This window comes from Cynocephalus volans, chromosome 16, assembly GCF_027409185.1.
Source record: "Cynocephalus volans isolate mCynVol1 chromosome 16, mCynVol1.pri, whole genome shotgun sequence".
Taxonomy (NCBI): domain Eukaryota; kingdom Metazoa; phylum Chordata; class Mammalia; order Dermoptera; family Cynocephalidae; genus Cynocephalus; species Cynocephalus volans.
The window spans coordinates 27,338,615-27,354,818 of NC_084475.1; the positions used below are offsets into that span (position 1 = coordinate 27,338,615).

General features: G+C 42.0%; 1 protein-coding gene and 1 long non-coding RNA gene across 11 annotated transcripts in view; one reads left to right on the forward strand and one right to left on the reverse strand.

The window, feature by feature from the left end:
• TUT7 (terminal uridylyl transferase 7) overlaps positions 1–4,061 on the reverse strand; it is a 66,735-nt gene extending 62,674 nt beyond the window's left edge. For 6 of the 7 annotated variants that reach the window (XR_010021865.1, XM_063080686.1, XM_063080682.1 and 3 more), the window contains exons 1-2: positions 3,990–4,061; positions 2,282–2,832 (exon numbers count right to left, since the gene is read on the reverse strand). Coding sequence is in view for 6 of the 7 variants with exons in the window: in XM_063080686.1 (XP_062936756.1) it covers positions 2,282–2,801 (520 nt within the window). In the remaining variant the exon portion in view is untranslated. Of the gene's footprint in view, positions 1–2,281; positions 2,833–3,159; positions 3,337–3,989 lie in introns of those variants that run through there. The other variant, XM_063080683.1, reaches the window with a different exon arrangement.
• A 116-nt stretch (positions 4,062–4,177) lies between these two features.
• LOC134364708 (uncharacterized) overlaps positions 4,178–16,204 on the forward strand; it is a 68,394-nt gene continuing 56,367 nt past the window's right edge. For 3 of the 4 annotated variants that reach the window (XR_010021873.1, XR_010021875.1, XR_010021874.1), the window contains exon 1: positions 7,019–7,734. This is a non-coding gene — a long non-coding RNA (uncharacterized LOC134364708). Of the gene's footprint in view, positions 5,410–7,018; positions 7,735–16,204 lie in introns of those variants that run through there. The other variant, XR_010021876.1, reaches the window with a different exon arrangement.

Here is a 16,204-nt window from a genome sequence, read left to right on the forward strand (position 1 = left end):
TTAGGATCCTTGTAACGTAGTACAAAATTTATACTTTAAACCGAATTTCTCTCTACAGTAAATAACATTATACCAAAGCTTAATACGTCTTTTATGAAGAAAAGGATAAAAGCTGAATAGCTATTCATTTAACAACTGTGAAAGAACACACCTGTATTTCATATAGAGAAAACGTGAGCTTTTGGATCGCCTTCAATAAAGACAGTGAAAATGCATTTCCTGTTCAAACTCACTTAAAAGCAACTTCTTTAGTTGTTTTTGAGACCAAAAAGATTACATGTAAGAGTATGTTGGTCTGCAAATGGTCCCTTTTAAAATGTCTAGTTGCAAACTTTTAAATTATAAACGTGTCTTTTAAAAATGCTTTTCAAGATCATCTATTTCTTTCCTAAAAGGCCAGCTGTAGGTAACTAAATTAAATGTCCACATCCCACCTGGACACAGTAATACAGAAATACTTAAATATAACCAAACTTCTAAAAAGAGAAACACAAATTAAAAGCCTGGAAATTATCAATAAATGTTCAGTTTCTCTCTGTGAGGATTTCAGGTTGAGGAAGGCCAAATTAACAGCCAAAGTAGCAGAGTTCCCGATTTCAGTGAGTTCTACTTCCTTGTGAGTGAGTTTCAGTTCCACTTCCTTGTTTACTACTCTGCATAAACAAGTCTGCATAAATTTAACCTCTCTGAGCTACAGCTGCCTGATTTGCAAAATTGTGATTCCACCTTTGATATATCATGACAGAGGGTTGCATCAGATAATTCCTTCAAGTTCTTTCTAGCTTAAAGATTTATAAGGCTAAGGTTTTATCTCTCCCTACTATTTAATTCCTTTATACCACTTCATTCTGTTTTTGCTACTTGATTGGCATTTACTCTCAATTCTCCTATTAAAAAATATCAAATAGGGGCTGGCCAGTTAGCTCAGTTGGTTAATGCGTGGTGCTCTTAACACCATGGTCTAGGGTTTGGTCCCTGTACCGGCTAGCTGCCAAAAAAAAAAAAAAAGAAAAAAAAAATTCGAAGAAAAATGATCAAATAGCACCTTTTACCCCATTTAATATTAACAAATGCTTGAGATTTTAAATTTTATCATAAGACTCTCTAAAGAGGTCTAAAGAGAGTCTTTTAAGTATTCTTTATGCATGGGACACAAATTCAAATGCCTCATAGGTAACATATACACTGTGAGATAACATGAAAGAAAAAGGCCTCTGGAGACTGAGAAGTACCCACATTGCCTGAATGCATTTAATGTCAAAAAACTGTAAAAGAGCTGGCCAGTTTGTAACTCATTCTATATGGCTACTAAAAAAGGCTTTCAGCCAATAAACTTTTCCCAAGTATAATTTTCATTTTGACACTAAATATTATTGTTTCATTTTTTCCATCCAATTTATGACTTCATTTCAGTAAATATCCATTGGATAAAAACAGCTTTCCTGCTTATTAGAAATCATTGCCATATGGACAAAATCTACTTTCCGCTTTTTAGAAAAAATGTACAAATAATCACTTTGGAGCAATTATTATCAAGCATATGAGAGCACTTAGAAATGGGTTTTGTTGTTTATAGAAACTAAACAACAAAGCTTTTATCTGTATCTCTGACTTTCCAAACTTTCCAAACTCATGCTTCTCAACTTGTTTGCCATGCTCCCTTTTGACAAACAAAAATCTCAGGTTATCCTCCTCTGGAGACTGATGCTATACCCAAAAGACACACACAGACACACACAGACACAGACACACACACACACAGACACACACACACACACACACACACACACACGTATATGTATATCCCTCTTGCGGCAGGAAATAGATGTATGCAGTTTATATTGTGTTTTTACATAAGTTATTTTTCCTTGGCATTATCTTATGTCATTTCTATTACGGATAAATTAATTAATCAAATACAAAACTGTAATAATTTTGAAAATACAAACACACCACTCAGAAATTATGATATGATTCCCCAGGAGGATGTGATCAACCTCCTCTGTAAAAAAAACCAATGGAAAATATGTTTACTACAGTAAAATGAGCCTCATGTCAAAGTAAAGTTAAAGAGACCATTTGTTTGAAATGTATTGAAGTTGCCCAAACATCATGATTATAATGATTAAAAAAAATCACATTAAATAAGGGACCACTTCTTAAAGCAGAAGATACAAAAAATTGGAACTGCGTTGCTGAAAATAATAAAACTCATCTGGATGAAAAAGAATAAGACATTGCTGACTTTGGGGTTCTAATAAGACAAGTTGGAACGCATTACCAGGACTTCCTGCTTCCATTTCTGACATGGTTTCCAGGCTTGTTAGGTCTTTATGAAACAGTCGTCTTACAGTTTTGCAGCCTCTTCCGTCCTGCCACCTATAACCATCTTCACTCTCTTGAAAGGAGTCTTTTCTTGGTCTGCTTACAACAGGAATTCTAGGTCCAGGTTTGAATTCTCTCCAATTGTCTGAATTACCAATAAGTTCATCAGGTAGCCATCTCTTACTTTGATCTTTGTGGTTGTCATTTATCCAAGGGGGTTGACTGTAAATTGGGTTTTTAAATGCATACGGATTGCTGGAAACAGCATAGGGTCCTTTCCTGGGGGTACTTCCATAGTTCCCTGGTGTTATCTTTTTTTTTTGGAGGCCTTTTTCCATTTTACTGCTATGGCCCTTAGCATAATCATCCATTATTAAATAATCTTGTTGGGGGTGACCCCTTCTGAAATCATCATCATCAATAGTCCCTCGGTCTTTAACGCGCTTCATAAAATAAGGTTTTGCTGCATCTCCCATGATCTTTGACTTCGATTTTCTTACTTTGCACCTAAAAAAGGGAATTTTGGGTAAACAACAAACTATAACAAGATGTACCAAGTACAGAAAATACCATATTTATCGAACAGATGCCAAAAAACCTATAAGAAACTCCTCTTTTCCTTTTTTTAAAAAATAAAATTTCTATGACATTCCTAATAAGTAGTGCATTACACTAGAAGTTAGGAGGTTTGTGGAACTGTAGGTGAACATGTAAAAAAAAAAAGAGGTTTAGACCTATAATATTTTTCATGAAAATCAGTACTTACTATTTCACATGAGGATTAAATCTGTGAATAAGAGAAGCTCCTATAGTCTCGAGAGCTGTAGTACTTACCGTATAGGGAAACGTCACTCATATCCAGTTGGTCGGCTTTCACCTACACGTATAACAAAGCGCTCCTCTTCTAAGAAAACCTCATCCCAAGCCAATGCCTCACAAAGCTCCAGAAACAGTGTTTCTTTCTTTCTTTTTTAAAGTTAGCAACTCCTTTTAAGTGTTATACAAAGTAACCGGAACTTTCTGTGAACAGAGTAGCTCTCTGCTCTCAACCCCACCTTCCCGCCCCTTCACCACCACTGTCCGGACCTGACAGGCCTCGAACTCCTGAGTACGGAGGGGCCGGGCTCCTGACCAAGGGACAACGCCAGCCACCCTCCCCATTCCTCGTTTCCAACCCCAAACAAGTTGGTTTTGTCACTAACAGCACCTCTCTGCAGAATGACACTCCTCTTTGATCCCCATCTAATCACCCCACCCACGATGTCCCTCAGTTTCCACCCTTCGGGGCCCGAGGCGAAAAAAGAGGAGGTGGCATCCCCGCACTCCCGGCCACGAAGCCACCGTGGGACCGGGAAGCAGGAAGTGACCTGCCGCCTCGATGGGGTTCCGGGGTCCCCCCGACCGGCCAGGGGGGCAGGGGCCGAATGCCTCGACCCAAATCTTCTCCTGCCCCTGCGGAGTCTGACACAAAGTGCAGAAACGGACTCGATCCCGAGAGCTCAGTCCCCACCGGCCTGGGGGCGAGGCGGCGGGCGGAGGATACAGCGAAGGTACCCGCGGGGCCAGGCCCGACCGCTACAGCGGGGACCAGGGAACCCCCTGGAGCCCCAGCCCCGAGGCGAGCCTGGGAGGGACAAGGGGAGAAGGCAGTCCGGGGCACTCACCACCTCTGCCGCGGTCCCTCGCCTCTTCCTGTCCCGGCCGGGCTCCCTGTCCGTGTTTTCCTTCGGCCCCACTTCCGGCGCTCAGCGCTGTCTCATTGTGCTCGATTGGAGCCGGCGGTGCCCCCGCCTCAGCGCTCCGCCGCGCACACCGGAAACGTGCGCCGCGCCCGGAGGCCGATCCGCCCGGCGCGCCCCCGCCGCGCGCTCCCTGCCGGTGTCGGCGTCGCGTCCCGCCCGTTCGCAGGCTCTTCTGGCGCGCGGGGGCGCGGGCTCGGTCTTCTCCCGGTGGCTGCGCGCGCCTCTCGTCGCTCCCGGCGTCGAAGCGCCCGAGTTCCTGTCAGGAAATGAGGCGCCGGGCTTGCTGCGCTCCGAGAGGGGCCCGAGGCAGCGGCCCGGCCCAGCCGCACTCCCCGGCGCGGGGCTCGGCTTTTTGCCCCTCGATGCTCCCCGGTGGCTTCCTCTGAGGCATCGTAGCGCTATGGCCGTTTTTCTGGTAATTACGCGTGACGGCGCTTCGGTGAGGCCTTAGTTGCCGGCCTTGTGGGAAGGCCGGATCTCAGTGTGGTCAAGGGAAATACTCCGCTTTTTTCTTAGATTGTGTAAAGATAAGATTTACTTGAACAACAACAACAACAAAAAAATGGGGGCAGGCCTGTTAGCTCGGTGGGTTCGAGTGTGGTGCTGATAACGCAAGAGTTCCATTTCTGTATGTGCCAGCCTCCCCTCCCCCCGCCGTCAGTGTGCTTTGAAGAATAAGGGGACTTCAAAAAGTTCGGGAAAATAACACAGAGGTCGAGGGTTCGGATCTCCTTACTGGCCAGCCACCAAAAAAAAAAAAAAAAAAAGTTCTTGGAAAAATAGAATGAAAAGAGGAGAGAAATACAAACTATTTCTCAACACGAGCTCCATCAAGTTCAAGACACTGTTGTAAGGGATGATACCAGCCATTTAGTTCCCTCTAGGGAACTGAGCGTCCGGGGAATTTAACGATGTCCATGCAGCTTTTTAGGTTGTTAACTAAAGGAAAATGGGTCCCCTTTAAAGGTTAGGAAACAAAAAAGAAGTCAGAAAGAGCCAAACAAGAACTGTAAAGTGGAGGCCTAATGATCTCCCATCGAAACTCTTGCAAAATTGCCCTCGATTGATGAGAGGAATGAGCAGGAGCATCGTCATGGTGGAGAAGAACTCTATGGTGAAGCTTTCCCAAGCATTTTTCGCCTAGGGCTTTGGCTAACTTACTCAAAACACCACCGTCATAATAAGCAGATGTTATTGTTCTTTGACTTCCAGAAAGTCAACAAGCAAAATGCCTTGAGCATCCCAGAAACCTGTTGCTGTGACCTTTGCTCTTAACCAAATCCACTTTCTCTTTGACTGGACCACTTCCACCTCTTTGTGCTTTGTCTTCAGGAATATACTGGTAAAGCCATGTTTCATCTCCTGTTACAATTCTTTAAAGAAATGATTCAGGATCTTGATCCCACTTTAACATTTCCTCCTGCTCTTGTCTGCAGCGGATCTGAGCGCAAAAACTTTGGCACCCATTGAGCGGAAAGTTTGCTCAACTGTAATTTTTCAGTCAGAATTTTGTAAGCTGAAGCAGTTGAGATGTGTATGGTGTTGGCTATTGTTTCTGCTCTTAATGGTCCATCCTCTTCAATTAGGGCACAAACAAGATTAATCTTTTCCTTGCAAGTTGATATGGATGGTGTGCTTCTGCAGACTTCATCTTCAACATCTCCTTCCTTCTTAAAATGAGTTATTCATTTATAAACTGCTGATTTCTTTGGGGCATTATCACCATAAACTTAGGGTAAAGCATCAAAAATTTCACCATTCTTCCACCCAAGTTTCACCATAAATTTGATGTTTGTTCTTGCTTTAATTTTAGCAGAATTCATGTTTCTCCAGTAGGGGCTATTTTCAAACTGATGTCTTATTCTTCTTAGTGCCTCAAACTAGATCCTATTCAAACATGTTATAACAAGTTAGTACGAGTTTAAAAAATTCTGTGCAAAAAAATTTTGCAAGTGCAAACATTTTGCAAGCCATGCATTGTTTTTTCATAATATGTATTTGATTCCTTGTAAATTTAAATCCGTGAGGTTCTGTGGGACAATGGTCTTAGAATAATAAACAACATATAAAGTACTGGCTATTGCCAGGCACTGTTTTGAGGGCTTTACAAATAGTAATTCATTAAATCTTCACAACAATTCCAGGAAGAAAATGTCATTATCCCCATTTCCAAGATGGGGAAACTTAGCACTTAGGGTAGAGAAAATGGCATTGCTGGAATCCAAACCCTGACAATAAGGAAGAATCTGTCCTTAACAATGTGGTCATACTAAAGGTGATTGAAAACACATTCCCACAACTTTTGTACAATTCCTTATTCAGACCTTTTGCTTCTGAAAATACATGAGAATCAAACTAATAATCTGTTTGGCAGGCAGACAGTGGCTTTTCATATAGAGTCCAAAGGGAGTGTGGTGATACATGATAAAATTTATGATGGGACAGCAGCGTCGCCACACCCATGTGAATAATTTATGTACAAAAGAACTGATTTAGAAAAAGTCTGCCTCAATTGTCTAGAGTTCTAGAGGAGCAGCAGAGGATACATCTTTTTAAGGATTTAAAATATTTTTTACCTGCATTTCTTCCATGTGTTTCCCAAAGCCTAACTTCTCTTGTTCTAAATTAATTGCTTTTAAGATTCATCATGAGGATAAATGAGGCTTTCTAAAATAAGATGCAGTACTGATCAAAAGATATTGATGGCATGGTATACCTCTTTCTGTCTATATCATACTGTAATGGAAATTTAAATTGGTTATGGGAATCCTTACAATCCAGTTGAAAAGTTTGGTTTGGTTTTTCTTTAGATGTCACTGAAAGGACTACTGAGTTTCTCAGTCTTTTGTAGTGATTGCTTCATGGTCTACACATGTTTCCAGCCAACAACTTCGAGCAGAAATGTGGGAGCAAAAGCTGCTCTCTGTTTTGGAGACGTGTATACTATTAGACATTGTTCTGAGGACATTAATATTGTTCCATATGTTACAGTGTATCTTCTGTCTTGAACCAGAAGCTTATTATTGTGATACATATTGACAAGCCAACCTTCAACAAACCCAGTGACCTTTTTCCTGTATGGCCATGGAGTCAGAAGTACAGGAATTATGATCTTCATAGCTTTATCAGACAGTTTTTCCCACAATCCTTTTTATCCACTTTGTTAGCAAATTGTGTTGGCTCCTTTGTCAAATATGTCCAAACTTGGCTGGTTAGCTCAGTTGGTTAGAGCTCAGTGTTACAACACCAAGGTCAAAGGCTCAGATCCCCATACTGACCAGCTACCAAGAAAAGAAAAATGTACGTCCAGAGTCCAATTGTTGGAGTGAGTGGGACTGAAGCCATGTCAGAACCTAAAACTGCCTGGGCTGTAGGCAAATTTTAAAAAGACACATTTTTTTTTTTAGCATGCATTTCTCTGAGTTCCCTCTTCTCCCATGGTTATTTGATATTTTGAACCTTGTTTACAGGGGGCAAGATGACATTATTTAACATGACCGCAAAGTTGTTTTCCAGCTAGCCTGGTGCTGCAAACTTGCCACAAGTCATGTACTATCCAGACCCTGAGAAGCCAAGGAAGGCATCAGTAAAGCTGTGCTGATTCCACTGCTCCAGCAGGACCATAAGATAACATCAAGGATGGGAACAGAAGCCAGATGGAGCCATGGTGAGACCTTGTACCTGGCTCCTTGCACGGAGCTCCCACAGCTCACATCCCCCTCCCTCCTTTTCACTTCCCTCATTCCATTCCCTCAACCTCCTCTTTAAAAATCCCTCAGTAAATTTGAATCTTTGAGATGGTTTTAGTCTGGCCATTCTCCTTTAGGTTTACTGGAGAGATGGATTAGCCTAACATCTCTCTTCAGATCACCGGTATTCCTGAATTAAAGTTGACTTCCATTTTCACCAATGTATGCCTTTTGAGCCACTTGTTTTTGTTTGGGGGCAGGCAGCTGGACTTGGGCTCGGTAACTCAATGACTTCTCACCACCTCTACTGCTTCCAAACTGGTGCTGTAACAGCAGGACCTCCCCCCCCATCTTATTTGATCATATTTGATCCATTTCCCCTAGGGCTGGAGCAGGCCTCAGCCTTGGAGGAAGTTTGCAAGGTAGCCTTGCTGGCTGAATGCCCAGAAATAGGTGTATGCTTGTCCAGCAGACTATAAGACAAACATAAAGGCCAGCTTAGCATGCATTTCCCTGAGTTGGAAGTTCTGTGCCCTGCTGCCTTACCTTGCACTATGTACCTCTTCATGTAGCTGATCATCTCTATCTTTTATAACATCCTTTATATCAGACTGGTAAAAGTGTTTCCCTGAATTCTGTGAGTCATCCTAGCAAATTAATCAAACCCAAGGAAAGGGTCATGGGAATCCTGGTTTGTAGCCGAACTGTCCGAAGTACTGGTGGCTTACACTTGCGATTGGCATCTAAAGTGGGGGCAGTCTTATGGAGCTGAGCCCTCAACCTGTGAAATCTGACATTGTCTCCGGGTAGATAGCATCAGAGTTGAATTGAATTCCAGGACCCTCAGTTGGTGTCCACTGGAGAGGAGAATTGCTTATGTAGGGGTGGAAGGAACTTTCTTTCCACCCCTGAAGTTTTGATAATTTGGAACTATAAAATGAACTGATCGTAGACACATAACCAGAAGAAAAGGCATACAAATGTATTAACATGCAAGTGCACAGGAGCCACACACAACATGAAACTCAAAGAAGAGCCAGATGGCTGACGCTTAAATAGCACCCTGAGCTACAGAAAGAAGCAGGGGCTTCTGATGGAAAGTTAGGGACACAAGCCATGGGAGCGTGAGGGGAGAGGAAGTGCATGTTGAGAAGAGTTGAAGATGAAGTCTTACACAGATGAAGTCTCTCAGGTAACAGCCCTTACAAGTCACCCCCCCCTTCTGAGCACATCTGGTTACAGAAGTGAGAAGTGTGCCACGTGAAGGATGGGAACACAGCCAGAAGAAGTGGTTTGTTTTTTTCCTTACAGCTCATTGTCTCCACCCTAGCTACACTAGCCTTGCACCATGCCAGTGAAGCTCCACCTCAGGGCTCAGCACCTGGTGTCCCCTCTGCCCTGAACATGGTCCCTTTGGTGTCACACCTATTCCCCTTCACATCTTTGCTCCGTGGTCACATTCTCCATGTGGCCTGCTCAGACCACGTATCTGAGTTGTAACCCACCACCCTCCCCTCTGCCTTCCCAACCCCCCTCACCCAGTCATTTTTTTCTCTTGTAGCACTATATACACCTTGTCACCTGCCATCTCTCTTCACTGTTTATTTTGGTTATTTGTTTCTTGTCTGTCTCCCTTCAGTGGAATATAAATTTAACAAGGGCAGAAATTTCCCTGCTTGGTTTACCAATATGTCCTCCAGGACTTAAGATATTACCTGGTGCATGGCAGGCTCTTTAGAAATATTTATGCAATGAGTGAAAGATACAGGACAAGCCAGGCTCTACAGCAGTGGTTCCTTATGAACATTTGACTCCCCTCTTTGATTAAGGTATAATAGTGATGAGGGGAAAATGTCATCAATCTAATCAGGGTACCTAAAATAAGGCCGTCTCAGCTTGAGTGTCAGGCGCATCTTAACTGTGAACATCTGAAGGTTGTGACTTTCTGGACTAACTGCCACCAATCTGTTGATCACTATTTTTTGCTACTTCCTACCAAACTGGAAGGTCCCTGATTAAAGCCCTCCTCAGAGAACTGCTATGACCAATCCCTTATGACCAAGGCTGTCTGACACATATTAACATCAATCAGGACTGTTGTAACTGCCCTCCTGCTCATGGGCATTTTCCTTTAAATACCATGACTTTCCTTTATTCTTCAGAGCATGTTTGAGACTTCCTGAACCTCTCTCTCCTGGGCTGAAGTCCTAACAAGTTCTCCAATAAACCCTCTTTGTTTTTAAATCTCAACCAGGTGGTCACTTTGCTTTGGTTGACAATAGTACTCTTACAAAGGTCTAATACTCCAAATATTTAAAAATGAACTCAGAAACGTTAAAATAGTCTACCCCTCCCTTACTCTATACCTAAAGTTTTCAACATTCTCATAATGCCTTCTCTTTTCTTTTTTTCAATTTCTCAGATAATTGAGTTAGAATACTTGTTGGGTCAGTTAGGATACAGCTTTGAGTTTGATATGAAACCAAGTTTAAACTGGCTTAAACAATGAGGACATTTATTGGCTTACAAGACTGAGAGTTGGGAGCGGTAGCACAGGTTTCAGTGCCAGCTTCTTCCTGTGCTTGTGCCCCCATGTGTGTGGACTTCATGTCCAGGCTGCTGCCCCCAGAGGGGTACCATGGCAGTGACAGTTCCTGACTTTGCATATGCCCACTGCAATGTCCAGCAGAAGAGAAAGTGGCCTCCAGAAGCCAGGAAGAACTTTCCAAGAAACTCTTACAAACTTCATTTTACATCTTAGCATCCTTAATTGGGTCAAAAGCTTCTTCTTAAATCAGACCTTGGTAAGGGGGATGCCATTACCCTTTGACCAGGGTTTCTCTACCTCAGGACTATTGTCTTCTTGGGTTAGATAGTTCTTTGTTATGTGGGGTTGTCCTGTGCATGGTAGGATGTTTAGCAGCACCCCTGGCCTCTACCCAGTAGATCCTCACTCCTGCAGTTGTGACACTCAGAAATATGTCCAGCCATTCCCAGATATCCCTGGGGGGCAAAATCACCCCCAGTTGAGAGCCAGCGACTTAGATTATCAGGAACACCCTTGGGGACAGGGGCTCTTTCAGCTTGCTTTGGCGTACTTGAGCCATGTGAGGGAGCGTGGGATACTGAATAAGATCTGGTCCCATTAGAAAGGAGAAAGGTAAGAACGGATGGTAGCCAGCAATGTATGTCATAACTCTGTTAACAAATATGTCTTTAGACTCTGGAACAAATTTTGGCTTTCCTGTAAGCCAGGGTATAAGGAGGAAAATTGAAAAATATGCCTAGAATTTTGATGTTTGGGCAGGGATGACCTTCTAGTCAGACATCGAATGTTTTAGAATATCAAAGGAGACAGGTTGTCTTCCTTCTGCCATGGTGGGCAGAGGACAGAGAGGGAAGAACTACAGTGTTGTATGGGAATGTAGATAACATTCCCAGACCTTCGGGAAGCTGTACTTAAGCAATCTTTGCAAACTTCCTCCACGTCAGGCTTAGACTGGACTTTTCTGGCTTCTTCGGCTTGAGGAATAGCAAAGGGCTAATAGAATCTCTTCATTCTGCCTGCCAAAGAATCTCTAAATTACTTCAGAACTTGACTTTATATTTACAAGGTTGTGTAAGCAACCTTGTTGTTGTGTAAAGCAAAATAATTTTATTTCCAGAGCACATTTTCAAATCTTAGGAAAATCAGTGAGATAGCGTACTATAACAGTTAAAACCTAGAGTTTGCTATTCTAGAATTAGCCATTTATTTATGGTCATTCATTTATTTTATTTATTCAGCAAATGTTGAATGGCTGATATCTGCTTGCTGTCTGAGAAGAACAGATATAGTTCAAGTTCTTGCAGTGTTGGAAACCTGGTAAAGGCAATGAATGTCCTGAAACTGAAAATTTAAGACCTGACTCGAATGTATCTTTCTTTTCCTAACATTGATCTGATCTTGCTCTGGAGCCCTCCTCCCATTTGGGAACTATGGAAAAATCTGTAATTTGCCAGGTAATGTATCTCAGTGTTTTCAAATTTAAGTCATCTCTTCTATGGTTCCACCTCTTTTGGATATATGCCCCATGGTTCAGATTTTCTTTTCCACTGTCCTCGGATGCCATCTGGGTTTGTGATGATCTGGAGTCAGATGACTGGAAAGAAGGGTCCTTGGACACATATCTACAGGATCTTTGAGTGGTCGTCTTGCTTCTCTGGTCTTTCCAGTCTCTCTTCTTTGCCTCATTGCTGGTACCTGATACTGAGGCCAAGAGTCATGATCTCATGGTGAGTTCTCTTAGCTTAGTCCATCTCCAGTGGTTTGCGCCCACTGACTTGGACCCATGCTACACTTGATAGAATTCTGCATTCCTCTTGAGGTCTGGCTGCAACTCTCAGGTGACTTTTAGCATGGGCGGTCTACCACTTTTTTACCCAGTTGTGGCAATCTCCTGGCTACTTTGCCATCTGTCTTCGTTGGCACCATGAAGAATCCAGAAATACCTGGATTCCTTCCAAGGACACAATGAATCTCAAGTATTCCTTGAGAAAAGGAAAGTGCAAATTTTGGCTCTCTCTGTTTGACCATATCCTGCTATTATTTTTACAATGCTGTAAGCTTCTATGTTTCTTTTAAGTGGTCTGCTTCTCTCTGGTTCCATGCTGAGGATGGGCCACATGCTTTAAACTTCCCCCTCAACTAATCTTGCTCTCTTAAGTGATGAGGAATTCCACTTTTCTTCTTGTGGCCATGGAGACCAGCCACCCTGTCCTCTCCCCACTCCCAAGTCTCAGCCATCCTGTGGGAATAATACCCAACACCCATCTGTTTCTTAGATCTCACACCTATGCCTCTTAAATTGTCATGGTGGAGAATGGTCCTCTCATCTGCACACTCATCAAATGTTGCATGCCTAGACAACAATCCAGTCCCCAGGGCTTTCCCAGGGTCAGACTTCCCTAGAGACCTGTGAGCATTCACTGGATCGGGAAGCTTAGTACATCCCTGGGCCACAGGGCTACTCCTATGGAGCCTGCAGACCTCCCATTGTTTCCTATTTTAGTCTGTTTTGTGTTGCTATAACAGAAACACCTGAGACTGGGTAATTTAAAAAGAAAGAGGTTTATTTGGTTTACGATTCTGGGACAGCTGCATCTGGCATGGGCCTCAGGCTGCTTCTACTCATGGTGGAAAGTGGCAGGCAGCCCGCAGGTACAAGCAGATCACAGGGTGAGAGGAAGCAAGAGAGAGAAAGCAAGAGAGAGAGAGAGAAGTTGCCAGGGTCTTTTTAAGCAACGAGCTCTCGCGGGAACTAGTGGAGTGAGAATTCACTCATTAATCCCTCCTCCCCCAGGGACAGCATTAATCCATTCATGAGGGATCGCCCCCTGACTCAATCAGTTTCCAACACTGCCACATTGGAGATCAAATTTCCACATGAGTTTTGGAGGGGACAACACATCCAAACTCCATCGTTGCCCAAAGCTGCTTTCATCCTGAGGCCTTCAGACTCATCTACAGACCTTCTTCATCTTTACAGACCCAACACCCAGAAGAGGCCAGGAAGCTGCTGCCTCCCACTTTACCAGTTAGCCTAGCATAGATGTAGGACCTTCTCCCAGCTCTGGTCAGAGGGCTGTGATGGAGAGAAATTAGGGCTGGAATATTCAGAGAGAAAAAAAATCTCTATCTCCTTGCAAAGGAGATAGGGTTGGTGTTGGGCAGGTCTGAACCACGTTGGTGACATGAAGACAGGTGAAGAAGAAAGGAAGCATCTACCGGCTGAATAACCAACCGCTGGACTGTGCACCAAGTACCTGTGTCCGATTGTCCTCTCGAAATTCTACAATTTGTGACTTATGTCATAAAATGGCAGCTCAAAGTGGCAAAATCACAGGCAGATGGTCCCATGGCTTCACTGGCCTGTTTGAGACTTGACCAAGATCTTTCTGACTTTAAAGTTTATGTTCTTTTTACTATACCATGCACCAAGCTCCTGTCCCCTGACTGAGCCCTCATACCCTTAAGAGCTACTGCTCCTTTCTGAACTCTCCCTTTCTGAGACCACCCTCTGAAACTGGAACTCAGTGGTCTCAGTTTGTAGTTCCAGAACTGCCTCTACTTTGCTTTAATCTTAGGCAAGCTGTCTTCCCTCCTGAGCCTCAGTTTTCCTACCTGTAAACAGGGGACAAGAAACATGAAGACAAATATCCACTGTTATTGACTGATCGTGAACAGTTCAATTCTTTTCATTGAGTAACTTATTTTGGGGTGTGCATTTTTTTAAAGTTATTACATTTATAATGATTTTTTGATTTTTTAAAATTTAAGTTAAATCTTACATATTTTGGATTTTTTGTTTTCATTTTTAGATTTATCTGCTATTTGATAGAAGATAAATCCACTCTACTGGATTCTCACGTTGAGTGGTGATGTAAAGTTTTCTTTTAAAATATATAAATTAAAAAGTCAAATCCATTTAAGAAATTATTAAATAATTATCCAGAGATGGCAGAAATCATGAGGAACTTTGGGAAGCACTAGGTCTAATGCTCAGGAATAAACACTGAGCTTTCCAACATTTAGACATTAAGAAAAATAAAACAAACAAAGAAAAAATAACAAGAAAAAATAAATTTTTAAAAAAGAAAAGATGTTAAGAAAAATAAAAGAAGTCAATAAAGAAGACCAAAAAAAAAAAAAAAAAAAAAAAAAAAAAGCGGGGTGGGGGTGAGGAGAACTTGAGTGATAAGTAGAAAATTGAGAGAGAGTAATGTTAGTCTTTGCTCTGAGCTGCTCTGACCTTTTCGATGCCAGATGTACCAGAAGTGCTACAACAAGACATCTAGGAATTCAGTTGGGAGGGGAAAATCCCCAAACAGCTTAGTTCAAGGCATTTAACTAATGAGGTTGGATGAGGTTTACACAGTGACTCACATTTCCAGAAGAAATCCCTGCTAACCGTCATTTGTTGCTTTGGAACTATTCTCTCCTGGGCCAAAGAGGTAGAAGTTGATAAGGGAAAAGTAAGCAAAGGGGGTGGGAAAAGGGAAGCATTTGGAGGCCAAAGGTAGTGGGAATGGGGGACAGCGTTGAAATTCAGTAAGAGAAAATTAAGCCTAATTAAAGTTACACTGCCAACAGGTAAGGAGAAAATATGGCTTCAAGAGTAGTCTTAATTAACAAAAACAAAGCAGAGTTTGGTTAAATAAAAATAGTAAAAATATAAATGGTCCTAATCTTGAACTGTCCTGGTTGGTGTTCCTGGACTGGCATTCTTTATCCACTAGGCATAAAATAGGCCAAAGTGCTTCTCATGGAGGTTGCCAGATAGTGTGTCCCATACAATATTTGGAACATACCTGTATTTGTACTAAAAAATTGTTTGTTTACCCGAAGTTCAAGTTTAACGGGGCGCCCTTGTATTTACTAATTTATTTATTTTGTTTTTGCTAAATGGGGCTTTCTGCGAGGGCTTGCACTCTTGGTAAGTAAGGATCAGCCCAGCTGAATATTCACTGGTTCTCAGGTTGTCTAACTATGCAGTCTTTTTGCAGTGACTGTGTGAAAATCTCCCTTTTCTTTTTACTCCCAGTATTTTTTTTTGAAAAATGTCAAACCTACAGAAAATTTGCAAGAAATGTACAATGAATATCTGTATACCATTCATAGAATTCACTCATTTTAACATTTGTCATATTTTCTTCCTTTCTCTCCCTTTGTGCACATGTGTATCCTTTATCTGAAACATTTGAGTTAGTTTGCAGACATCTTGACACCAGAGCCCCCAAACCCTCAGCATGTCTCTCAAAAATTAGGATGTTTTCCTATATAACCACAATGCAAAAATCACACTGAGGACATTTGACATTGACACAATGCTATTTTCCAACATGCAGTCCATATTTAAATTTCTACATTTGTCCCAGTAATGTCCTTTAGCACAGTTTTTTATTTTTTAATTCAAGGTCTGAGCAAGGATTGGACCTTGCATTTATTTTCATGTCTCTTTAGTGTTCTGTAATGTAGACCAGATTGCCAGCCTATTCCACGCAACGTTTTTGTTTTTCTTTGTTTTCGTTTTTAATGATATGGACATTTTTAAAAATCCAGGCCAGTTTTTTGCAGATGTCTTAATGATTAGACCTAGGTTAAACATTATCGGCAAGAACACTACACAGGTGATTTTGTGTCACATATCTCAGTATTTCACACAGCATAGGACATATGGTTTGAATTTTTTTATTTTTAAAATTTTAAAAATACGTATATGTGGGGTACAACATTGATTTTCAATAATTGTGTAGAATTTGTGGTGGTTTGATCAGTACAGTTAACTTATTCATCATTACAATATGCAATCATTCTTTGTGTCCATTGACCAACTCCTCATTAGCCCCCCTCTCGCTTCCCTCCCTCTCTTTTTCCACCTCTAGTTTTTTAAAAGCTCAACGTATTGC